At 43.9% G+C, this 26,733-nt stretch overlaps 1 protein-coding gene across 2 annotated transcripts; it reads left to right on the top strand.

Annotated features, from left to right (window-relative positions):
- Positions 1–1,235: 1,235 nt before the first annotated feature.
- On the top strand, positions 1,236–26,175 carry LOC311134415 (transcription factor RFX4-like; the record flags this gene model as incomplete). 2 transcript variants are annotated; one of them, XM_084168091.1, is made up of 18 exons in its annotated part: positions 1,236–1,278; positions 3,354–3,479; positions 4,037–4,097; positions 6,582–6,705; positions 8,959–9,020; positions 9,330–9,543; positions 10,391–10,468; positions 10,832–10,995; positions 11,349–11,449; positions 11,623–11,681; positions 11,799–11,943; positions 12,720–12,814; positions 13,452–13,569; positions 16,347–16,466; positions 18,500–18,661; positions 20,477–20,642; positions 23,515–23,653; positions 25,903–26,175. In XM_084168091.1, 18 exons carry the CDS (start codon positions 1,236–1,238, stop codon positions 26,173–26,175), a joined length of 2,250 nt encoding a protein of 749 aa, XP_084024217.1. The 2 variants fall into 2 exon arrangements, with proteins under 2 accessions (XP_084024217.1, XP_084024218.1); XM_084168092.1 differs by having other exon boundaries at positions 3,393–3,479.
- Between the last annotated feature and the right edge of the window lie 558 nt (positions 26,176–26,733).

The raw sequence follows: 26,733 nt of genomic DNA on the forward strand, positions 1-26,733 counted from the left end.
CACATGCTCTATCCCAACTGTTCTGGATGCATGGTAGGAACACTGACACCGACAGTGTCCCCAAGCCTGCAGATTGGCAACCCTGAAGAGGAGGAGAAAGTCTTCCACTGCCATCCATGGTGTGGTGAGTAATTCAGCCATAATCCCCCTTTCTCCTCCTCTCTCCCTCCCCCTCTCCCCTCTCTCTCCTGTGGTTCCATTCATATTCTAATCACAGCTTTCCCTTCTCCAGCTCACAGGCACTCCATCAGAGCCCCCAGCCTCAGGCTTTGCACTTTTACTTCCCCCCTTTGTGGCCAGCGCTCTCCTCCGAGGCACACTAAAATAAGGTTGCCTCAAGGAGAGAGGGAGTATGGGGAAAAATAAATTACACTCGTGCCATTTCGGACTAATTTCTAGTGTGTAGCTGACCAAATGTCAATGGTTTTCGGTAGGCAACTTTTTGAAACCATTTTTTAAAAAGCATCTTAGCAAAGATGGGGTATTGAAATGAGAAAGTGATCGTAATGTGTGGAAAAGAACAATCTAAAGTAGCACTCTCTCAAAGTAGTTTCCTAAAAACCTAATCCTGTGGGCATGTTGGAGTTCCCAGGGCCAATGGAGGAAGACACAGAGATCAGAAAAGTTCTGAAACTGGCCAACAAGTGTTCATGGGAGCTGGGACTTTAAATAAGAGGGGTTGGAGGAGTGTGTGTGGTGGGGAGGGGGGGGGGTATAAAAACGTATTAAATGCTATAATGGAAGACGGGGAGGCCACAGTGCTAGGATTGCGTAGATCTAAGCCTCTTTTTTTCTTGGGGAGGGAGCCTTTCTTATTCAAAACAGCCCCACAAAAGGCTTCCAGTGAGCCTTGCCACATCCCCATCTGACTCGAGGCCATTCATCAGCCTTCCGAGCCTATCAATGACATGTCCCCATCAGGGCTGCTATAAAATCAGACCCTTTCCCATGAAACATCAGCAAACATTTTGACGGGTCTGGCTCCCCCCCCCCCCCCCCCCCGCTGGATTTCTGGAGTCTCTACCCCCCTCTCCCCTCACCCCCACCACCTCCCCTCACCATCACCACCGACACCACCCCTCTCCCGGCGGAGCCCAGAGCCTCACCATCTCCTGCCACGGATAGGCAGTGGTCACGGGGACGCGGAGCCAGACAAGGGAAGACCTACTGAGGAGGGGGAGCCGTACACAGAGCCATTTTCTTGGAGGAGCCAGTTTGCCATTGATGGGAAGAGGATGCATTGTGGGCTGCTGGAGGAGCCTGATATGGATTCCACAGGTTGGTCCTGCTGTCCTGCAACCCTGCAGCTTTGCCTTGACTTATCGGGATGCATGGGGAACCACTCTCTGTTGTGGATCACTATAACTGGGCCCCTGGGAATTTGTGACTTTCTCTACAACCATTTTTGAGTGATTTGTTGATGAATGCATTTATTGTTAATGTGAGGGATTACTCACCATGGCATTGCATTTGTTTGATTTTGGTTTCTTCAGATGTCAACAAAAGTGGCCTTGTGGTTTTGTGCCATTAATTCATGATAAATCTATACCAACAAAAATACGGTTTTGAGGCATGGTTTGATTATGGAATGACATTAGGGCCCTTCATTTGTGCCACAATCTTGATTAAAGAGCAGTAATTTCAACTATTAGACAGACCTACATTCAGCAATCTCTGTGGGGGGAAAGTCTTACAAGCCTTCGAGGCGCATGTAGCCTGTGATGCACCTGCTTCTTGTAAACAACTTCTGGGTGGAAATAAGCTGCCAGTCCACAGAGGTATGGTGCCAGTCGCCCAGAGCAGGATAAAGTCACACAGCATGACGCAATAATTAGCCTAAAGTAAATTCAATGTAATATTATAAACTACATGTTTATGGTAAAGTAATGAATGTTGCTGCTTTAGCTACACGTTTTTCTACTTGGCTCTCAATCTAACTTCCTTCCTAATAACTTTATTATAGGCTCATTTATTTACTTTATTGAATATTCAACAGGGAGTTTTTTCCCCCTGATGTTTATGCTAATTCACTGTCTGGTGTTGAGTTGGTTAACATGAAAGAGTGTATGCCTATAATACATTATCAGATAACCGTTTCGCCCATTGATCGAATTTAATCCAGTTATTCAAAGCTCTGTCTTATCTGTGCTCATGGCAAATGATTCAATTACAACCTAAGGATAAGTGCTACAATGGAGAATTATTGTCACCTCAGTGGACTAACTTCATCAATGACTGGGGAAAGCTATTTGAAGTACCAGCTAGGCTAGTGCACAAGACATTGAAATAAGTTACAAGTCTGCCTAATAATGTTTTGCAATTAATTGTAATAATTGGTCTAATAATAATAAATGATGATGTTGATTATAAATAGGCTAATGATGATGATGATGACAATAATTATAATTTTAGTTTATTAATTTGATAATACCGTTACATTTAGGCCTATATGGAACTGATGACAGCCTCAGAGTTGATAAATTAGGCATAGGCTACACTTTTGCTTTTATTCATGAGATAAAGCATTCTAGCCTACTTTTAGGCTATTCATTCTAACTGCCCATGCCACTCATCAACCAAAAGGTGTCGAATATTAATTTATCATAAAAGTTCTGAGTCTCTAAACTTTTCTATTTCCATGACCTCTTCTCTAACCGCTTCTGATGGGATGGAACCTGTAAATCATTACATGGAACAGGTTGCCTTGCCAACAGTCAGTCCTGGCAACTGCTACTATGGTGATTGTAGTCATGGCCCGTGCGGGAAACAGGATCTACAGGACTACGATAAATATAAGTGTTTCTGTCCCAAGAAAGGACACCAGTTGAGCTATTTCTAAATAGAAATTAGAATGGGACAAAGGCTTCTGTGTCGCTCGCGAGGCTGCTCTAGCAATGAGCGCGTTTGTAGTCCCCCCAAGAACAATGAAGGATTCCTGCCGTTTTGGTGAAAACATTTCAAATAGAAGCACAGCTGCGCCAAGACCCCCACAATCGATTATAGTCGAATTGCCCAGTCACATCTTTTTTTGCATTTGGCAACGTTTGTCTCAAAATGTAGTTATAAAAAGGCCACCTGTTGCAGATGCAGCTTGAGTAAAGTCAACTTGTGATAAATCTATCCAAATTGGATTGTTAGATCTTGATTTATTTAGGAAACTTTTGTATAATATAAGGCCCTATATTGATTAGGGCCAATAGAGTAACCAAATATTGGACAATTCATACCACCACCCAATTGTCGGCATATTTTGATGAGCCATATAGGCCTATAGACAAATTAATAAATAGGCTATGCGAATTAATCTTTATGTGGGCCACAGAAATAAAACCTACAATTGTAAATTCCTGTAGGCTTTTCTCTGATATGTGGGCCATCTTGCCTTTTTCTAGAGAGCTGGATTGAAAGATGCCTCAACGAGAGCGAGAGCAAGCGGTATTCCAGTCACACGTCCCTGGGGAATACGTCCAATGACGAAAGTAAGCAGTGACCGTGTAACGCTTTAATGTTGTATTACTGCAAGTCATAAAGTAATGGATAAATATATGTTGAAATAATCTATTGTCATAGGCCTAAAATAAGACTGCTATTGATTAAAATAAATTGATATTTGCTGTAATAAGGTGCGCAATAATAGGCTTGGTGAGAAAAATATGGCAAAGGTCAGTGTTTTGCACTTGTAGGCTATGATTGGAATTTGTTCAAATAGAGCACACCTTCATTTACAAAGCATCACAAAACATGTGTCAATAAGATGTCCCTGATAATCCACTGATTTATATTAATCATAATATTGTTGCACGTAGAATTGCTGGATAAAGAGAGAAATTATTTTAAAAAATAATTGTGTACTGCATCAAACTTCAGACTTTTCTAACCCTGTTCAGTTTAGATCAAAGATATTACAATATCTCTGTTTTTAAAAATATTCACAGCAATTATTTATTTTATTTTATTTTTTATATTGCTTTGCCCATTACTTAATTGAAGAGGTTGATTTGAAATAGTTGACATGTTTCTTTTTTGTCTGTAAAAGATGAGGAGAAAGAAAACAACAGGGCTTCTAAACCACATTCAACACCAGCTACCCTACAATGGTAAGTGTTGGTGATGATTCACCTCTTTCCCAACCTGTTTATATAATGTTGCATAATCCTAAAGCTCTTATTCTACAGCTGTAATGCTGTAATTTAATGTTCTCAATGCATAAGCTATTCAACACATTTCTTTTCTATTATTTGGGGCATTTACAATGTAGCTTTTTGTTTGTTGATAAAATGTACAAGTGCATTTCCCTATTTTGTTCTTATATTGTTTGCTGTTTAAGGATTGTCTGTATACAGTCTTCTCATGTAGGGTCACATCGTTTGATCATGTAAAGATGAAGGACATAACTGTACCTTTGAGCAGCACCTTTTGAGAAGAGAACTATCAACTTTAGCGAGCATTGTGTGGGTGCTTACAGTTTACATTTACAATATGACATGGCAGGCCGCTGTTGGGCTGGAAGGATGTTTTAGTATAAAGGCTTTTTCACCAAAATAGCAATATTTCTTTGCCTTCATAGAACCAGAGACCTGTGCATTTGCACCTGTTATGTTCAGAATATATTAATATGCATTAGACTCAGTTAAAACAGGAAGCTGGCTATATCAAGACATTCTTCTTCTTTTAATCATTTGTTGTCTGTATTTGAAATTGCATTCCCTCTGGTGGAAATTCCACACTGGTGAAAATACTTGATCAGTCTCTTCCTTGGAGATTTTTTGAAGGGTGGAGATTGAATTAGTGTTTATCAGTCATTTTCATGGCACTTTCATGGAGGCACGTTGGTTTGTGTAGTGTTGTTGTCAGACACATACATTTCTATTTAGATAAACATACCTGGTCTACATAGACAGTCCGAGTCCATGGGAATATTATGTAGAGGAGTGTTGTAGGTCCCCTGGGATTACACAGTCCTTCACACTTCAACAGCATGGAACTTCCCATTTTCAACTCACTTCTGAAATGGCCCGCTTTATTTTGGCTTATTGCTTGAGGAATGTGTTCATGAGCAATAATCCTTGTAAAATATTTGTATTTTACGTTGCTCTGAAATATGACAGATGAACGAACAGTCTTTGATTTATTTTGCACTCAAAATACAGGTGTATTTAGAGTTGTTGCGTAATACAGACATCACGGTTCTTTTTATGTTCATGAGATGTTCAAAATAGCTTTTTTATCATACTGAATTGTATAACATACTGTTAAGAGTGCTTGATCACAACATTATATTCCCCAATTTATTGTCTATTTTACGTTTATTATGGGAGCAACTGATAAGTGTTTTCTAGCACTTCGAAGCTCCTCTCTCACATTGTAATGCTTCGTTTTGTGAAGTATTTAGGCTATACAGTAGAGATATATACACTGAACTGATGGTTGTAGTTCCGCCTTTCCCAGATGGTATAAAATAAATCCACATATACACTACCGTTCAAAAGTTTGGGGTCACTTAGAAATGTCATTTTTTTCTAAAGAAAAGCAATTTTTTTGTCCATTAAAATAACATCAAATTGATCAGAAATACAGTGTAGACATTGTTAATGTTGTAAATGGCTATTGTAGCTGGAAACGGCTGATTTTTAATGGAATATCTACATAGTCGTACAGAGGCCCATTATCAGCAACCATCAGTCCTGTGTTCCAATGGCACATTGTGTTTGCTAATCCAAGTTTATCATTTTAAAAGGCTAATTGATCATTAGAAAACCCTTTTGCAATTATGTTAGCACAGCTGAAAACTGTTGTGCTGATTAAAGAAACAATAAAACTGGCCTTCTTGAGACTAATTGAGTATCTGGAGCATCAGCAATTGTGGGTTCGATTACAGGCTCAAAATGGCCAGAAACAAATAACTTTCTTCTGAAACTCATCAATCTATTCTTGTTCTGAGAATTGAAGGCTATTCCATGTGAGAAATTGCCAAGAAACTGAAGATCTCGTACAACGCTGTGTACTACTCCCTTCACAGAACAGCGCATACTGGCTCTAACCAGAATAGAAAGAGGAGTGGGAGGCCCCGGTGCACAACTGAGCAAGAGGACAAATACATTAGAGTGTCTAGTTTGAGAAACAGGCGCCTCACAGGTCCTCAACTGGCAGCTTCATTAAATAGTACCCTCAAAACACCAGTCTCAACGTCAACAGTGAAGAGGCGACCCCGGGATGCTGACCTTCTAGGCAGAGTTGCAAAGAAAAAGCCATATCTCAGACTGCCCATCTTAATCTTTTATTTTTATTGGCCAGTCTGAGATATGGCTTTTTCTTTGCAACTCTGCCTAGAAGGTCAAACTTTTGAACGGTAGTGTATACTTTCACATAGTAGCTCCTAATTCAGGTTAGATTATTTCTCTAATCTCGTCCACTAGTAAATAACCTGCCCTTGACTGAATAAGTACAGGAGTAAACTGGGTAACAGTTTATTTTCATACTGGTAGATACTGTAGATGCCAGTCTAGAGATGTCTTTGTGGTCTGTAAAGAGTCCATGTTATTCTGTGGGGATTGATTGACAGGTCTGCTTTTCACCTACAGGCTGGAGCAGAACTATGAGATTGCAGAAGGGGTTTGTATCCCCCGTAGTGCTCTCTACATGCACTACCTGGACTTCTGTGAGAAGCACGACACACAGCCTGTCAACGCCGCCAGCTTTGGGAAGGTAGGACACAGTTAAAGACCAGTTTAACAGGACATTTAGGAGGGACTGTTTGATTGAGCCCAAACTAATTTTGTGAACATAATACTTCACAGAAAGAGTACATGCAATGGTCCCTTTGGTGGAGTAGGTTATACCTGCGTTGGAAGGTTACCATCCATCAGGATAGTAAAACATGAAAGGGAGAAATAAGTATAGCATTGAAAAAGTATGCCTACTGATGCATATAGATCAGTCTTATGGCTTGTTACGGTGTGTTTGAAAAGTAATATCCACATGTAGTTATTGAGAAGCAACGGAATGGCCCACTGATGGTTCCCCTGAAAACTGCTAGACGGGTTACACAGCTAGAAGAATCATGCTCACCTCTGTTCCTACAACCCAGAAAATCCCCTCTACCCACCTACTCCCAGCCACCCCCAACACTCGGACCCAGCCCCCTCCTCGTCCCCCCCCCACCCCTCCCCAGCTCCTGTCGGAGGATATTGAAAAAGAGAAGGAGCCTGGATTAATGTGTAATTAAAGGAAATTTGGAAGGGTGAGATGTTGCGGAATGTTAGATCAGTGGCTGGAGCAGTGTGGGGTGTCCTTTAGGAAGGCTTCATTGATTCGGGACAAAAAAACGAGTGAGGGCCCCGCCTGCCTCCCTGTCTGCTCATTTATCAAGCGGGGCCTGACAGAAACTTCACAGCTTGGCCTCTTTTTTCATCCCACACAATGGAAAGCTCCACTGTTTACGAAAGTTTCTGCACCAGGAGCTGGACCAAGGAGCCAATCTCATGGACAAAAAGAAAGAGAGAGAGAGAGGGAAGGAAGGAGGAGAGGGAACAAGGAGGAGAGGGAACAAGGAGGAGAGGAAACAAGGAGGAGAGGGAACAAGGAGTAGAGGGAACAAGGAGTAGAGGGAACAAGGAGGAGAGGGAACAAGGAGGAGAGGAAACAAGGAGGAGAGGGAACAAGGAGTAGAGGGAACAAGGAGGAGAGGAAACAAGGAGTAGAGGGTACAAGGAGGAGAGGAAACAAGGAGGAGAGGGAACAAGGAGTAGAGGGAACAAGGAGGAGAGGAAACAAGGAGGAGAGGGAACAAGGAGGAGAGGGAACAAGGGGGGCGAGGGAACAAGGAGGAGCGGGAACAAGGGAGGCGAGGGAACAAGGAGGAGAGGGAACAAGGAGGAGAGGGAACAAGGAGTAGAGGGAACAAGGAGGAGAGGAAACAAGGAGTAGAGGGAACAAGGAGGAGAGGAAACAAGGAGGAGAGGGAACAAGGAGGAGAGGGAACAAGGAGGAGCGGGAACAAGGGAGGCGAGGGAACAAGGAGGAGAGGGAACAAGGAGGAGAGGGAACAAGGGGGCGAGGGAACAAGGAGGAGAGGGAACAAGGAGGAGAGGGAACAAGGAGGAGAGGGAACAAGGAGGAGAGGGAACAAGGAGGAGAGGGAACAAGTTGGAGAGGGAACAAGGAGGAGAGGGAACAAGTTGGAGAGGGAACAAGGAGGAGCGGGAACAAGGAGGAGAGGGAACAAGGAGAAGAGGGAACAAGGAGGAGAGGGAATTAGGGGGGAGGGAACAAGGAGGAGAGGGAACAAGGGGGCGAGGGAACAAGGAGGAGAGGGAACAAGGAGGAGAGGGAACAAGTTGGAGAGGGAACAAGGAGGAGAGGGAACAAGGGGGCGAGGGAACAAGGAGGAGAGGGAACAAGGAGGAGAGGGAACAAGGAGGAGAGGGAACAAGGGGGCAAGGGAACAAGGGGAGAGGGAACAAGGAGGAGAGGGAACAAGGGGGCAAGGGAACAAGGGGGAGAGGGAGAGATTTTGGAGAGGTTTTTAATGTTGAAAAATAATATCCCTGAACGTGTCAAAAATGGATGGCTCCCAAAGCCTTTTTCTCCCACAGCCAGTGGAGACCTCCCTGGGGTTAAGGCTCTGGGAACTTCACAGATCTTCGCGTCTAGAACAGAACTCACTTTCACTTGATTCATTGATATGTTCAATGTGGATTTTCATGTCATTCTGTATGAGCTGTACATGGTTAAAAATCATTCTGGATGGGGCAGTTACTTCAGCCACTAGCTGAGATAATTGTGTACTTTCAAGTGTACAGTATCTCTTCCCTTACATCTACAGTATGATAGCACTGTCAAAAGTGATAACATATTTTCAACAGGTGCTTTACATGCGGGATATACACATACAAAAGCATGAAGAATCTCACAGAGAAAAAATCACTGATACACTTATTCTAATTCTCTGATTAACAGATTATTAGACAACAGTTTCCACAACTGACCACAAGAAGACTGGGGACCAGGGGCCAATCAAAGTAAGTCAATGTTGTCTCCTACTTTTCTTTCTTTCTTTCTGCACATTGGTTTTGATTTTTGTTTTTCATTATTGAAAGAGGAGTATCATTGTGTTAATGGAGGGCCTGCCTTTAACGATTCTTCAAGGCGGTAATCTTCACCATGTCTATGATTTGAGGATGTAACCTCTCAAAATCACATGATGACAAGCCACTGCCTCACACCCTGATGAAGAGTCCTTAGCTGAAATGTTGGTCAAGTAGGAGAGATGAGTGTGCAACTTTCTTTTCCATTTATATACCTCTCTAACTATCAACTATCCCCTATAGGTACCACTACTATGGCATCGCTGTGAAGGAGAGCTCCCAGTACTACGACGTGATGTACTCCAAGAAGGGGGCGGCGTGGGTGAACGAGACAGGCAAGAAGGAGGTCACCAAGCAGACAGTGGCATATTCACCACGCTCCAAACTGGGGACGCTCCTGCCAGACTTTCCAAATGTCAAAGACTTAAATCTGCCTGCCAGTCTGCCAGAGGAGAAGGTAAACAGGACTCTAAAAAGTCCTCCTCCCTTATCCAACCAACCCCTCGCCCCTCTCGCCCCCTCTGGCTATCCCCTTTTATCTGCCCCGGACCTTCTCTGACTCTGGGTTTAGAGAAGAAGGACCTTGAGGATTTATATGCTGCTGGCTCCTCACTAACTCTTAATCTTGTGGGGAGATAATAAGATCCAGCGCCGGACAAAGGACAGACACTAACTGTCAAGCTTTAAATGAGGGGGCCATGATTTTCAATGGTTTGTGAGTTGCTGATCTCTAAAGACGGTTTTATGTAACATAGTTTTGGTGTGCGACCTGTTGCAGGTATTTATTGATGCCGATGTTTTTGGATGGGATTTATTGTCTTGTTTTTCGTATCAATCCATTGATATATGATATCACTTGAAAACACTAGCTACCAATTATACTGTACAGTAGACAGTAGAACCCAGTTCCCAGATTGAATGTATCTTAACTGAAGCAGCATCCTGGTCATTCGCTAAGAATGTCACTACGAAACAGTATGTGCCTTTGATAAGTCGAGAGCTTGGGACTATAGGTTCTAAGTGCAAAAATAGGATTCTGAGATCATTGGCTTTAACGTTCCGAACACACCTTGGTTTGAATGGTGGCAAGGCGTTTTTTATCTTGTATTCTTTTGATCTTAACAACATGAATTGGGGGTATTTAGAGTACTATATAGGTAGAGAACATTGAACAGAACAAGGCTATGTCAATAGCAAAATGTTGAACCTTATAGTCCCAAGCTCTCAAAGTAGCAGTGTGATACAGACTTGGACCACGTTACTGCCGTGCATTTATACTCAGTGTTCTCTATGTTTTCCCACAGGTGTCAACGTTTATCATGATGTACAGAACTCACTGCCAGAGGATACTGGACACAGTAATACGTGCCAACTTTGACGAGGCAAGACACATTTCATATGTGTCCATCTTTTGCACCTTTATTTACCAGTCCCATTAAATGTGACAGGACTTTGTGTTTTTGTTTTTTTGACTGTAAAGCCTGACTCTCTTGTTGAATGTGGTCACAAAACAGATTACGAGCTAAATGTTCTTGGACTTCTAAATGAAGACATCCCATTTTCATGAGAATCGGTTTAGTTCTTACCTAATCTTGGAACACTGAACCAAATCTGTTATGCTACCAGTCTGTCACAATAAACTACTTCTAACCGAAATGTATCTCATTAGAAAAGTTGGGTTAGTCTCTTAAGTTGTATTGTACATGACGTTGAGAGAATGACCCTCTTTTCCTGGGTGTCTCCAGGTCCAGAGCTTCCTGCTGCACTTTTGGCAGGGCATGCCCCCCCACATGCTCCCTGTCCTGGGCTCCTCCACTGTGGTCAACATCGTGGGCGTCTGTGACTCCATTCTTTACAAGGCAATCTCTGGGGTTCTTATGCCCACCGTCCTGCAAGCACTGCCTGATAGGTGTGTACTGTAGCTCTTCTTAGTGTACTGTAGCTCTTCTTAGTGTACTGTAGCTCTTCTCCCCACCCCAGTGATCACTAAAGCCACAATCCTGAGTTTGTGTTTCAGCCCATCAAATTCAAACTCAAATTCATAGACAGAGCTATAAATGCAAAGGCTGACAGTCCATGACATCCACATCATTGTTCTAAACATATTTGACGTGCATATTGTTTGTTTAAAAATACTGAAATGACAACCCTATGTACTGAGCTACAGCCTCTATAGAGAAAAAGGGCTGTGAGGAAAACTTGACATTTGCCTTTGTGTTATACAACCTTGGTTATTTGTGATGTAATGTAGATTTATTCCAGTTTGACCCAGGTGATCCGGAAGTTTGCCAAACAGCTGGACGAGTGGCTTAAAGTAGCACTTCACGACCTGCCTGAAAACCTGAGGAATATCAAATTCGAATGTAGGTGTCTGCATTGAAAAATACAGTCGTTAGTCTCTTGATTTTATGACAACGATGACATACTGAGTCTTGGAAAAAGGAGAATGCACCAATTTTAGAAACATGTTTTAATAAGCAAATGTTATACTGTAGAAAACATAACAGTAAATATTTCCTCTACCTTTTATCCACAGTATCTAGAAGATTTTCTCAGGTTCTCAAGCGGCAGACATCTTTGAACCATCTATGTCAGGTAGCTATTTCACTGTATGAATGTAATGAATTCCATATGAAAATATGACTGATAAAGGTATATGCAGTGTGTATCACGATCTAATAATGTGTGTGTTGTTGATGTGTCTCTGGGCAGGCGTCGCGGACGGTGATCCACAGTGCAGACATCACCTTTCAGATGATGGAGGACTGGAGGAACGTGGACCTGAACAGCATCACCAAGCAGACACTTTACACCATGGAGGACACATGGGAGGAGCACCGGCGGCTCATCATCCACTGTAAGGGCACAGACACGCACACATGTACGGATGCAGACACACACAAACGCACGCACACAAACACACACATAGTAGCATTCACATTAAGTTACATTTAGTCCAAAAGCCTAGAATCCACATTCCAAACAACCCTGTTGTGCTCCAATACACCTTAACTTAAATTGTTTGCTCTCCTTCATAGCATTGTAGCTGAGAAATGCACTTCACTCCCACACACACAGCCGCCAATAACACACAGTAGATGTCAGCCATTGGACATTCATTCCCACGGCCAGGAAAGTCAAGCCTTAATGATGGAGGCTAAAAGGTTAAGCAAGTTGACTCTGCTCTGAAACACCCCGTGGACCATCTCAAATTCATTTCAGCGTCAACCCCCTGAAATGGCCGTGATAGGGTCACAGTTCACAGATTGGCTGGTGTTGTTGCATAAAGAGGCCATTTCCACATCCCACTCTCATTCTGTTCTATTAGACAGAGAGAAATTATGCACTATAACATCAAATAAGACACAGCCTCATATACAAGACATACTGTATATGCTGCTGGTTTTGGCAGTTTGATTGATTTAAGTGAGGGTACTTTAGGTCCATAGTCACACACTACAATTATTCAATCTCTTCATTTGATCCAAATTGCTATCTGTCAAGACTCCGATCTGTATAGACAAGGATGGGGCTTTCTCCACTATGTACAAAGATATGTCCCCTGAAGGATTAAATAGTCTATGTGTTGACAAACTGTGGCTAAATGCAGCTCTCGTCTCCTTCCCCTCTCAGTGTACCAGGAGTTTGACCATCTGCTGGAGGAGCAGTCTCCTATAGAGGCCTACATCGAGTGGCTGGACTCCATGGTGGACCGCTGTGTTGTTAAGGTCAGTTGAGGATGTAAATACTTAATATACATTAAGCCCTTTTAACATCTAGGATATATCATTAGAAAACGTCCAGCCATCATCTTTAGGCATGTGCTTTCTACTATGGCTACAGTATGCTGTATGCTGATCATAAATGGAAACTATAGAAAATAATTTCTTCAATTGTCTCCTAAAACGTTCCACAGTGACGTTTGTATTGCATTTACCAAGGCCATTCTGGATGTTCATGTGGTATTTTATTGTTTAAGTATATTTGTACAGCAAATCGGTAAGGATTATGGCCCTTCACAAAAATAACCATGCGTTTTAATGGCATCCGTCTCTCCATGACTTGCTGACGCAGAGCCACTCGAGCTGCCATCCTAGTTAATGCTGTCTTCATGGCTCCCATTTGCTGCCATTATGCTCCAGATATGGGCTTGTAAAATGTGGTTGCCTTGGCAATGTCACGGACTCCCCAGACAATGGTTCAATGAGAAGGCGTGTCCCCAGGGGCAAATTAAATAGTTGACTTGTTGACATGTTTTTCGTTCCTGAGGGTTAAGCCCCAATAAGGACCCAGGGGTTAATTCCCCCCCCCCCCCAACTCTTCCCTTCCCTTCCCCCTCTTTTCTCATGGAAATATCTCCTTAAGGTGGCAGGAAAGAGGCCCGGGTGCCTGAAGAAGGTGGCCCAACAGTTCCTGCTCATGTGGTCGTGCTTCGGGACCCGAGTCATCCGGGATATGACCCTCCACAGTGCGCCTAGCTTCGGTGAGTGGTTGGATCTAGCATTGGGCTGGGGCATGTATCAGCCGACACAAGGAAAATTGTTTTTAGGGGGTTATGTATCGTTATTTAACCATATTGATGGTGTCACTAGTCAGACAGAAGTTGCCTAGTTCTAGTTTTGGTCCAAGTAACCAAAATAATTTGTGAAGAACAGTTATAGATTATCCATGGCATTGGCCCAAAACTCAGCCAAAACTTGCTGAACTGAGTTATTTGAATATACAGTCGTGGTCAAAAGTTTTGAGAATGACACAAGTATTGGTCTTCACAAAGTTCGCTGCTTCAGTGTTATGAGATATTTTTGTCAGATGTTACTATGGTATACTGAAGTATAATTACAAGCATTCCATAAGTGTCAAAGGCTTTTATTGACAATTACATTAAGTTTATGCAAAGAGTCAATATTTGCAGTGTTGACCCTTCTTTTTCAAGACCTCTGCAATCCGCCCTGGCATGCTCTCAATTAACTTCTGGGCCACATACTGACTGATGGCAGGCCATTCTTGCATAATCAATGCTTGGAGTTTGTGGGTTTTTGTTTGTCCACCCGCCTCTTGAGGATCGACCACAAGTTCTCAATGGGATAAAGGTCTGGGGAGTTTCCTGGCCATGGCCCCAAAATTTCGATGTTTTGTTCCCAGAGCCATTTAGTTATCACTTTTGCCATATGGCAAGGTGCTCCATCATGCTGGAAAAGGCATTGGTCGTCACCAAACTGTTCTTGGATGGTTGGGAGAAGTTGCTCTCGGAGGATGTGTTGGTACCATTCTTTATTCATGGCTGTGTTCTTAGGCAAAATTGTGAGTGAGCCCACTCCCTTGGCTGAGAAGCAACCCCACACATTAATGGTCTCAGGATGCTTTACTGTTGGCATGACACAGGACTGATGGTAGCGCTCACCTTGTCTTCTCCGGACAAGGTGTTTTCCGGATGCCCCAAACAATCGGAAAGGGGATTCATCAGAGAAAATGACTTTACCCCAGTCCTCAGCAGTCCAATCCCTGTACCTTTTGCAGAATATCAGTCTGTCCCTGATGTTTTTCCTGGAGAGAAGTGGCTTCTTTCCTGCCCTTCTTGACACCAGGCCATCCTCCAAAAGTCTTCGCCTCACTGTGCGTGCAAATGCACTCACACCTGCCTGCTGCCATTCCTGAGCAAGCTCTGCACTGGTGGTGCCCCGATCCCGCAGCTGAATCAACTTTAGGAGATGGTCCTGGCGCTTGCTGGACTTTCTTGGGCACCCTGACGCCTTCTTCACAACAATTAAACCTCTCTCCTTGAAGTTCTTGATGATCCGATAAATGGTTGATTTAGGTGCAATCTTACTAGCAGCAATATTCTTGCCTGTGAAGCCATTTTTGTGCAAAGCAATGATGACGGCACGTGTTTCCTTGCAGGTAACCATGGTTAACAGAGGAAGAACAATGATTTCAAGCACCACCCTCCTTTTAAAGCTTCCAGTCTGTTATTCTAACTCAATCAGCATGACAGAGTGATCTCCAGCCTTGTCCTCGTCTACACTCTCACCTGTGTTAACGAGAGAATCACTGACATGATGGCAGCTGGTCCTTTTGGGGATTAAGTTCATTTTCATGGCAAAGAGGGACTTTGCAATTAATTGCAATTCATCTGATCACTCTTCATGACATTCTGGAGTATATGCAAATTGCCATCATCAAAACTGAGGCAGCAGACCTTGTGAAAATTAGTATTTGTGTCATTCTCAAAACTTTTGACCACGACTGTACTACTATGCATGTAGGTCCAAACATAGTTTAAGCCCCTCCCCCCATTTTTGGGAAATGGGAATAAGGAAAGTTGTGTGCAGACTCAGCAGAGAATTGCCTTCCGATGTTCTCCCAATCCAAAACGGGGAAAGCGTGGTGGTAAGATGGCTGCTTTGCTGGTATGGCCCCCCTAGCCTTTACTTTACTAGCGAGCGGTGCATGACTGAGGCACTGAAAGAGATAGGGGCTGTAAAAAAAAAGAAGAAAATGGCTTCCCTTCCCCCTCCTCTCTTCTCCCCTTCAGTCTGTGAATATCAAAGTCACAGCTGGTTGCAATGTTTTGATAAAGTAGCTCTCTGTGCGAAAACAGCTAATTAACAATGGCTACCCCCCCCCCCCCCTCCCTCTCTTCCCCAATGTGTTTTCCTATCTTTTCCATTTTATGACCAGGCAGTATTGCACTCCTCTGTTCCCTGAAAAGCTGCTGGTGTTTATTATGCGCATGGTCTCAGTCATCTCCCATACCCGGCTCAGGGGTCAGCCGTCATATTTGGAGCAAGGACTTTGTACAAGGAAACAAGAAACAGCCCCCTTGTCTCTTTTAATGACAATGACCGCCCAGTCGTTCTTCTCCCTCACACTGCCTGTTGTGTTGAGTGAGCTGCTATGATGCAGTCTGTCAGATATTTGGAAGGACTAGTAATGAAACACACAGTCTGATCGTTCAGCCTCTTTTTGTAAACTGTGTTTTGAAATGTATAAGTGTATGTTCATAGCTTTGAATGGATGATTTCTAGGCCTCCAACCACAGACAACACTCAAATACACTGCACATCTTAGAATCTTCATTTTGAACTTTATGTAGCTCATTACTTCCCTTTAAAATAATTAGACTTGTTGGGTGGATGATAGGGACACTGATCCATCCTGTTTCCTTAGTTTCTCTCTCTCTCCTCTCTCCTCTCTCTCTCTCTCTCTCTCTCTCTCCCTCTCCCTCTCTCTCTCTCCCTCTCTCTCTCTCCCTGTGTGTAGGCTCGTTCCACCTGATCCACCTGATGTTTGATGACTATGTGCTGTACCTGCTGGAGTCCCTGCACTGCCAGGAGAGGGCCAACGAGCTCATGAGGTCCATGAAGGCAGAGGGCAGCACAGGTTAGACCACCACCCTGTCAACAACTACTACTGGAGCTGCTTTCAACTATTAATATTACTACTATCACAACAACTACAATTACTACTACTACTATTATTACTACTACTACTACTACTACTATTATTACTACTACTACTACTGTATAGGACTTTGGAATATACACAAAAATGTATGCACGCATGACTGTAAGTCGCTTTGGATAAAAGCGTCTGCTAAGTGGCATATTATTATTATTATTATTAATTATCTTTCCTGCTACCATCAGTATTGCTGCTGCAGCAACCACAAATGCATTTCAACACCAACAAAAATAACAACATGTACAGTGGGGGGAAAAAGGATTTAGTCAGCCACCAATTGTGCAAGTTCTCCCACTTAAAAAGATGAGAGAGGCCTGTAATTTTCATCATAGGTACACGTCAACTATGACAGACAAAATGAGAAAAAAAATCCAGAAAATCACATTGTAGGATTTTTAATGAATTTATTTGCAAATTATGGTGGAAAATAAGTATTTGGTCAATAACAAAAGTTTCTCAATACTTTGTTATATACCCTTTGTTGGCAATGACACAGGTCAAACGTTTTCTGTAAGTCTTCACAAGGTTTTCACACAATGTTGCTGGTATTTTGGCCCATTCCTCCATGCAGATCTCCTCTAGAGCAGTGATGTTTTGGGGCTGTCGCTGGGCAACACGGACTTTCAACTCCCTCCAAAGATTTTCTATGGGGTTGAGATCTGGAGACTGGCTAGGCCACTCCAGGACCTTGAAATGCTTCTTACGAAGCCACTCCTTTGTTGCCCGGGTGGTGTGTTTGGGATCATTGTCATGCTGAAAGACCCAGCCACGTTTCATCTTCAATGCCCTTGCTGATGGAAGGAGGTTTTCACTCAAAATCTCACGATACATGGCCCCATTCATTCTTTCCTTGACACGGATCAGTCGTCCTGGTCCCTTTGCAGAAAAACAGCCCCAAAGCATGATGTTTCCACCCCCATGCTTCACAGTAGGTATGGTGTTCTTTGGATGCAACTCAGCATTCTTTGTCCTCCAAACACAACAAGTTGAGTTTTTACCAAAAAGTTATATTTTGGTTTCATCTGACCATATGACATTCTCCCAATCCTCTTCTGGATCATCCAAATGCACTCTAGCAAACTTCAGACGGGCCTGGACATGTACTGGCTTAAGCAGGGGGACACGTCTTGCACTGCAGGATTTGAGTCCCTGGCGGCGTAGTGTGTTACTGATGGTAGGCTTTGTTACTTTGGTCCCAGCTCTCTGCAGGTCATTCACTAGGTCCCCCCGTGTGGTTCTGGGATTTTTGCTCACCGTTCTTGTGATCATTTTGACCCCACGGGGTGAGATCTTGCGTGGAGCCCCAGATCGAGGGAGATTATCAGTGGTCTTGTATGTCTTCCATTTCCTAATAATTGCTCCCACAGTTGATTTCTTCAAACCAAGCTGCTTACCTATTGCAGATTCAGTCTTCCCAGCCTGGTGCAGGTCTACAATTTTGTTTCTGGTGTCCTTTGACAGCTCTCTGGTCTTGGCCATAGTGGAGTTTGGAGTGTGACTGTTTGAGGTTGTGGACAGGTGTCTTTTATACTGATAACAAGTTAAAACAGGTGCCATTAATACAGGTAACGAGTGGAGGACAGAGGAGCCTCTTAAAGAAGAAGTTACAGGTCTGTGAGAGCCAGAAATCTTGCTTGTTTATAGGTGACCAAATACTTATTTTCCACCATAATTTGCAAATAAATTCATAAATAATCCTACAATGTGATTTTCTGGATTTTTTTTCTCTCAATTTGTCTGTCATAGTTGACGTGTACCTATGATGAAAATTACAGGCCTCTCTCATCTTTTTAAGTGGGAGAACTTGCACAATTGGTGGCTGACTAAATACTTTTTTCCCCCACTGTATATTGAAAATACTAATATTGAATGCTGTTTAGTACACTGACTCTTGAGTACATAAGAACCTCCTGTCTCTCTAATAGTTTATTGACCTCTGAACCCTTTTATAGCTGAGCAAGAGGAAGAGATGATGCTGACGGAGACCACGCCCACCTCCACGTCCCCAGGGCCCTTCTCCCCGGCCAAGTCTGTCACCTCAGTGGGGGTCCCAGCCGTCAGCTCCCCCACCGCTGCTCAGTCCCCAGAGTATACAGGGGCCACAGCCACCACAGGTGCGAGAGACAGACAGCAACACTGGGGGACTGGGGAGGGAACCTGTAAGTGGGGAGGATTGCTTGGTTATAGAGCTATTACTATACTGGAGCTACAATAGAAGCAATGTCACTCGTCTGTGGTCATGTTCTGTAGGTAATGTTATGATCATGTCCGACATAATATACCAGTACCAGTCAAAAGTTTGGACACACCTACTCATTCAAGGTTTTTTCTTTATTTTTACTATTTTCTACATTGTAGAATAATAGTGAAGACATCAAACTATGAAATAACACATATGGAATCATGTAGTAACCAAAAAAGTGTTAAACAAATCAAAATATATTTTATATTTTAGGTTCTTCAAAGTAGCCACCCTTTGCCTTGATGACAGCTTTGCACACTCTTGGCATTCTCTCAACCAGCTTCATGAGGAATGCTTTTCCAAATCATCAAGGAGTTCCCACATATGCTGAGCACTTGTTGGCTGCTTTTCCTTCACTTTCCTTCACTTCCTTCACTCACACAGGTCGGGGGATTGTGGAGGCCAGGTCATCTGATGCAGCACTCCATCACTCTCCTTCTTGGTAAAATAGCCCTTACACAGCCTGGAGGTGTGCTGGGTCATTGTCCTGTTGAAAAACAAATGATAGTCCCACTAAGCGCAAACCAGATGGGATGGCGTATCGCTGCAGAATGCTGTGGTAGCCATGCTGGTTAAGTGTGCCTTGAATTCTAAATAAATCACTGACTGTGTCACCAGCAAAGCACCCCCACACCATCACACCTCCTCCTCCATGCTTTATGGTGGGAACCACACATGCGGAGATCATCCGTTCACCTACTCTGCGTCTCACAAAGACACGGCGATTGGAAAAAAAATCTCAAATTTGGACTCAAAAAGGATCAAAGGACAGATTTCCACCGGTCTAATGTCCATTGCTCGTGTGTTTCTTGGCCCAAGCAAGTCTCTTCTTCTTATTGGTGTCCTTTAGTAGTGGTTTTTCTTTGCAGCAATTCGACCATGAAGGCCTCTGAGGTGCAGTTAACTCTAATGAATTTATCCTCTGCAGCAGAGGTAACTCTGGGTCTTCCTTTCCTGTGGCGGTCCTCATGAGAGCCAGTTTCATCATAGAGCTTGATGGATTTTGCAACTGCACTTGAAGAAACGCTCAAAGTTCTTGAAATGTTCTGTATTGACAGACCTTCATGTCTTAAAGATGGACTGTCGTTTCACTTTGCTTATTTGAGCACTTAATATGGACTTGGTCTTTTACCAAATAGGGCTATCTTCTGTATACCACCCCTACCTTGTCACAACACAACTGATTGGCTCAAATGCATTAAGAAGGAAATAAATTCCACAAATTAACTTTTAACAAGGCACACCTGTTAATTGAAATGCATTCCAGGTGACTACCTCATGAAGCTGGTTGAGAGAATGCCAAGAGTGTGCAAAGCTGTCAACAAGGCAAAGGGTGGCTACTTTGAAGAATCTCAAATATAAAATATATTTTGATTTGTTTTAACACTTTTCTGGTTACTACATAATTCCATATGTGTTATTTCATAGTTTTGATATGTTCACTATTATTCTACAATGTAGAAAATAGTTCAAATAAAGAAAAACCCTGGAATGAGTAGGTGTGTCCAAACTTTTGACTGGTACTGTACATTAATTAATACATGACAGTTGAATGAAATGGTTTATTAGAATGGGCCTATCCTGCCTGTGCTCATGCATTGGGTTGGTTTCTAAGGGTCACGGCATGGTAGATTCCTCTGTGCCAATCCCTTTGTCTCTGTGTGTGTATGTGTTACGTGTGTGCCAGGCGCTGTTCAGTCATATACCTGGTCCCTTACGTACACAGTGACAACGTCAGGCGGCACTCCTCCCGAGGGCGGACAGCAGCAGCACTGCATGCGCAGCGGTGCACCCGTGCCCCCTCCCTCCTCCGCCCATCGACTGCCAGTCTACACCCACAGGGACGAGCACGGGTGAGCTCTCATAGGGGGGTTATGAGCTCTCATAGAGGGATTATGAGCTGTCATATAGGGGTTATGAGCTGTCATAGAGGAGTTATGAACTCTCAGGGGGGTTATGAACTCTCATAGCAGGGTTATGAACTCTGATAGCGGGGTTATGAACTCTCATAGGGGGGTTATGAGCTGACATGGGGGGTAGGAGCTCTCATAGAGGGGTTTAATGACTATAATAGGAGAAAACTGAGGTTGTATCAACAACATTGTAGTTACTCCACAGTACTAACCTAAATGACAGAGTGAAAAGAAGGAACCCTGTACATTTACATTTACATTTACGTCATTTAGCAGACGCTCTTATCCAGAGCGACTTACAAATTGGTGCATTCACCTTATAGCCAGTGGGATAACCACTTTACAATGTTTTTTTTTTTTTTTTTTTTTTTTTTGGGGGGGGTGGGTTGGGGTAGGAGAGGGGTAGAAGGATAACTTTATCCTATCCCAGGTATTCCTTAAAGAGGTGGGGTTTCAAATGTCTCCGGAAGGTGGTGAGTGACTCCGCTGTCCTGGCGTCGTGAGGGAGCTTGTTCCACCATTGGGGTGCCAGAGCAGCGAACAGTTTTGACTGGGCTGAGCGGGAACTATGCTTCCGCAGAGGAAGGGGAGCCAGCAGGCCAGAGGTGGATGAACGCAATGCCCTCGTTTGGGTGTAGGGACTGATCAGAGCCTGAAGGTACGGAGGTGCCGTTCCCCTCACAGCTCCATAGGCAAGCACCATGGTCTTGTAACAGATGCGAGCTTCAACTGGAAGCCAGTGGAGTGTGCGGAGGAGGGGGGTGACGTGAGAGAACTTGGGAAGGTTGAACACCAGACGGGCTGCGGCATTCTGGATGAGTTGTAGGGGTTTAATGGCACAGGCAGGGAGCCCAGCCAACAGCGAGTTGCAGTAATCCAGACGGGAGATGACAAGTGCCTGGATTAGGACCTGTGTCGCTTCCTGTGTAAGGCAGGGTCGTACTCTCCGAATGTTGTAGAGCATGAACCTACAGGATCGGGTCACCGCCTTGATGTTAGCGGAGAACGACAGGGTGTTATCCAGGGTCACGCCAAGGCTCTTCGCACTCTGGGAGGAGGACACAACGGAGTTGTCAACCGTGATGGCGAGATCATGGAACAGGCAGTCCTTCCCCGGGAGGAAGAGCAGCTCCGTCTTGCCAAGGTTCAGCTTGAGGTGGTGATCCGTCATCCATACTGATATGTCTGCCAGACATGCAGAGATGCGATTCGCCACCTGGTTATCAGAAGGGGGAAAGGAGAAGATTAGTTGTGTGTCGTCAGCGTAGCAATGATAGGAGAGGCCATGTGAGGATATGACAGAGCCAAGTGACTTGGTGTATAGCGAGAATAGGAGAGGGCCTAGAACTGAGCCCTGGGGGACACCAGTGGTGAGAGCACATGGTGCGGAGACAGCTTCTCGCCACGCCACTTGGTAGGAGCGACCGGTCAGGTAGGACGCAATCCAAGAGTGAGCCGCGCCGGAGATGCCCAGCTCGGAGAGGGTGGAGAGGAGGATCTGATGGTTCACAGTATCAAAGGCAGCAGACAGGTCTAGAAGGACAAGAGCAGAGGAGAGAGAGATAGCTTTAGCAGTGCGGAGAGCCTCTGTGACACAGAGAAGAGCAGTCTCAGTTGAATGACCAGTCTTGAAACCTGACTGGTTTGGATCAAGAAGGTCATTCTGAGAGAGATAGCAAGAGAGTTGGCTAAAGACGGCACGCTCAATAGTTTTGGAGAGAAAAGAAAGAAGGGATGCAAATATTCCAAAACATGCATCCTGTTTGCAATAAGGCAACAAAATAAAATTGCAAAAAATGTGGCAAAGAAATTAACGTTATGTCCTGAATATAAAGCGTTATGTTTGGGGCAAATCCAACACAACACATCACTGAGTACCACTCTTCATATTTTCAAGCATGGTGGTGGCTGCATCATGTTATGGGTATGCTTGTCATCAGCAAGGACTAGGGAGTGTTTTAGGATAAAAAGAAACAGAACAGAGCTAAGCACAGGCAAAATCCAAGAGGATAACCTAGTTCAGTCTGCTTTCCAACAGACACTGGAAGACAAATTCCCCTTTCAGCAGGACAATAACCTAAAACACAAGGCTAAATATACACTGAAGTTGCTTACCAAGACAACATTGAATGTTCCTGAGTGGCCTAGTTACAGTTTTGACTTAAATCAGCTTAGAAATCTATGGCAAGACTTGAAAATAGCTGTCTAGCAATGATCAACAACCATATTGACAGAGCCTGATGATTTTAAAAAAATAATCATGTGCAAATATGTTACAATCCAGGTGTGCAAAGCTCTTAGAGACTTACCCAGAAAGGCTCACAGCTATATTTTCTGCCGAAGGTGATTCTAACATATATTGACTCAGGGGTGTGAATACTTATGTAAATGAGACATTTCTGTATTTCAATTTCAATACATTTGGAAACATTTCTACAAACATGTTTTCACTTTGTCATTATGGGGTATTTTGTGTAGATGGGTGAGAAAAATATATATTTAATCCATTTTGAATTCAGGCTGTAACACAAGAAAATGTGGACTAAGTCAAGGGGTATAAATACTTTCTGAAGGCACAGTATCTGATTTCTTACTCAAAAATAGACAGAAGACATTTAAAGTACTACATTTAAATTTTTGTCATTTAGAAGATGCTCTTATCCAGAGTGACTTACAGTAGTGAATGCATACATTTTCATACTGGTCCCCCGTAGCATTCAAACCCACAACACTAGCATTGCAAGCATCATGCTCTACCAACTGAGCCACATTGAATACATGATGTTGACCTGTTTTTGTGTGCTCTCTCCAGGTTCACTGGGAGCTATAACTATGGGAACTACTCCAACCAGCACCCCCACTCCATCCAGAGCCAGTACCCCAGTCTGGCCCATGAACCGGGCATCCCTGCCCCCCTCCACTATCCCGCTTACCACCGCACCTCTGCACAGGTCAGTCCCAACTTGGACTCCCAATCACAAATCAGGCCATAGCATCTACTGTACATTCACCTGAGGATCTACTAACGGTGCATTGGATGGAATCACAGTGGAGATAATTCAGTGACATTATCCTACGCACATCCATTATACTACGCACATCCAGTCGAAAAGTGTTTTCTTACATTAGCCTTATATTAGTCTCTCAGAGCACACACAATATTTGGTTCTGGGTGCCGAGATTGGCTTTATATTTACTCAACACATTAAGGCCCTTTGTCAAACTTCCAACATACTGTATATCTTTATGGTCTGTTTGATGATGGTGACTTTTAGCCACAGAGTCTACAATTCCCGCTTTTCCACACTGTTCACCACACCTGCAAGACTTTGTTGGTGAAAATAGTTGTTCTTGGCTTGGGTGCTGGAGTGGACTCCATGGTATTTAATTGACGTCAGAGCAGTGCAGGAAGAAAGGCAGTGCAACACTGTATCAAATCCATTACAGAGAGACTGTTCAAAATGAGACTGTCTGCTGGGTTATTTGTGTTATAGAAAAGCCTGGAAATCACCTAATCACCATAGTACATCATTACAGAGGTGCAAGATCCACTGAAATATTAGGCATTGAATCAGGCAGAATGAGTCAGAAGGCATACTAAGCTATGACATTTTTTTTTCTTCAACATGCCATTATAACGACCTCCCTCTCATGTCTATCCACCTCCCAATATAATACTGAAGAGTGATCGTTTATTCCCGGTTGGGTTGTAGGCGGGGCATAAATTCCATCCTAGCTTTTGTAAGGTTGAATTTTACACAGGCAGTAAATCAGAGAGGAATGTTATTATGAACAGGAAGTGAAAAGGAGAACGGGGCTCATTAGTATGCATAACGCATTCTATAGCGTTGGTGCCAACAGTGTGGCATGCTCTGGGGGGAGAGAGAGGGAGAGAGGGAAGAGAGAGAGAGAGAGAACTGGGGTGGCACCAGGAATGGTTAGTTAGAGCCAGGAGAACATTTACCCTGGTGCGGGTGAGAGAAAGATAGAATGAGAGAGAGAATGAGAGAGAGAGACTGAGCAAGAGGGTCAACAGAAGAAAAAAGAAGATGAGCAGGTGAGAGGAAGAGGGTGCAGCAATAGTGGTGGTGGTGTCGGTGGAGCTCATACACTGTTAGCCATAGCAGCGAATGGTATGAGTTGACAGTGAGAGGTGATCTGGCCGGGGGCCCGGGACCCAGAGGGGCCCTGCTCTGTGCTCCACTGTGTGTCCCCTTCCCACCACTCAATAGTCTCTTCATCTCTCTGAGCCAGTGGCCATAGAACTCATAGACCAGGGTAGGGTGGACGTTTATTAAAATATTGTTTTTCAATGGTCTCTTTTCTGCGCGTGAACAAGAGGTCGCTGAACCACCCATCCTGCTCCCTGACCTGTGATGATGGCCTCTTTCCGTGCCACCATCCCTCATAATAGAACTGACTGTTGCCTGTGTGTTTATATTTAGTGGAATAAAGAGGAAATACTTTTACTTCCACCCTGCTCTGAACTTAAATCGGGCACAATGTGTGTGCTTTGTCTTGAGAGGGTCTGAGAGGGTCTGAGAGGGTCTGAGAGAGGAAGAGAAGGAGATAACACGAATGGGACACTTTGTTGGATTTCCCGACCAGTCCCAAATATTTTGTAAGAGGAGCTGATTCTGTCCGCGCTGTTAGTCGTCGGTCACCCTGGGCAACGAAAATACTACCGGCTGACCACTTATCCTAGTCCAACAGTTCCAGGAAGTGTCTTATTTATGTCCACCATTTACAACATACATAGTTGATGTTCATTGTGAATTATAAACCTCATAGTGTTACAGAGAAAGTAAGGATTTGTTCACTCCAGGAAAATCTCTGGAGTTCAGCTATAGCCTAACTAGGGGCTGGTGTTTCTCCTGTCAGGGCATGTGTTCAGGGAAAAACCCAGGCCAAGATATGATATACATAATTTGTTTTTAAATTTTTATTTAACCTTTATTTAACCAGGTAAGACCCATTGATTTTAAAAAACCTATTTTGCAAGGGCGACCTGGCAAGAAGGCTAAACAATAAAATAGCAGTGTGTACATAAAATATTACATAAAAATACACACAAAAGACCAAGTGTCACAAGTTACAGATACAATTGAAGATTAGACACTAACTCCCCTAACTTTAATATATTTTGATATGACATATAATACCATCACCCTAACACCCAATATTCTCTTCTGTTCGGCAGTACCCGCTCAATAGCCAGATGTCTCGGATGGAGCCATGCTTGATGGGAGGTGCTCCTCGGCTGCACCCTACGACCGTGGCTCCACGATGGGCGGATGTCTCCCCAGCCAACAGCTGTTACACTAGTCCCCCTATGCACTCCTCCCGCTATGCCGCCTCTGGAGACATGTACTCCCCCCTGGCCCCTCGCAGGAACTCTGAGTACGAACACTCACAACACTTTCCCGGCTTCGCTTACATCAATGGAGAGGCCACCACAGGCTGGGCCAAGTAGGCTTCCTATTCAGTCCTCAGAGAGAGGAGCTGTCCTGGGCACAGTCATGCCCATGCAGCATGCCAAGCCTATGGATGCAAACGTCCCACTGCCTTTCCCCAACACGACCCAGAGGCACCTAATCAGGAGTATCAGTGTAATGGTAGGGGAGAGAGGCTGGAGTGTAGCAGCACTGGGCAACCTTGTTACCTTGACCCGCAGGCCACAGCACAGACAACCAAGATTCAGGACTTCTTCTCACATTACACAATCAGAATATTGTGGCGTAGGCCTAGTTTGTTGATGGCAGCAATCGCCACAATGGTGGTGCTGTTTGTTGTTTGCAGAAAGTGGCTGTGCAAACCCTTTGGGATTATAGAAACAAGAGGCAGTTGGAAGAATCTCACATGTGGAAGTGTGCAGTGCGAGACTGCCCAGCTGTGCCTTTTCAATTAATGAACACCCATCCCTGCCCGGCAACCTCCCAAGTCAACAAACACTGATCATCACCCCTCCCTCCCTGTACTGAGCCACTAATGTACGCAACTCTGTTTACGTTGTATACTGTGGTTGACGTCA

The sequence above is a fragment of the Coregonus lavaretus genome (genome assembly GCF_964263955.1).
Source record: "Coregonus lavaretus genome assembly, chromosome: 9".
NCBI classification, from domain to species: Eukaryota; Metazoa; Chordata; class Actinopteri; order Salmoniformes; family Salmonidae; genus Coregonus; species Coregonus lavaretus.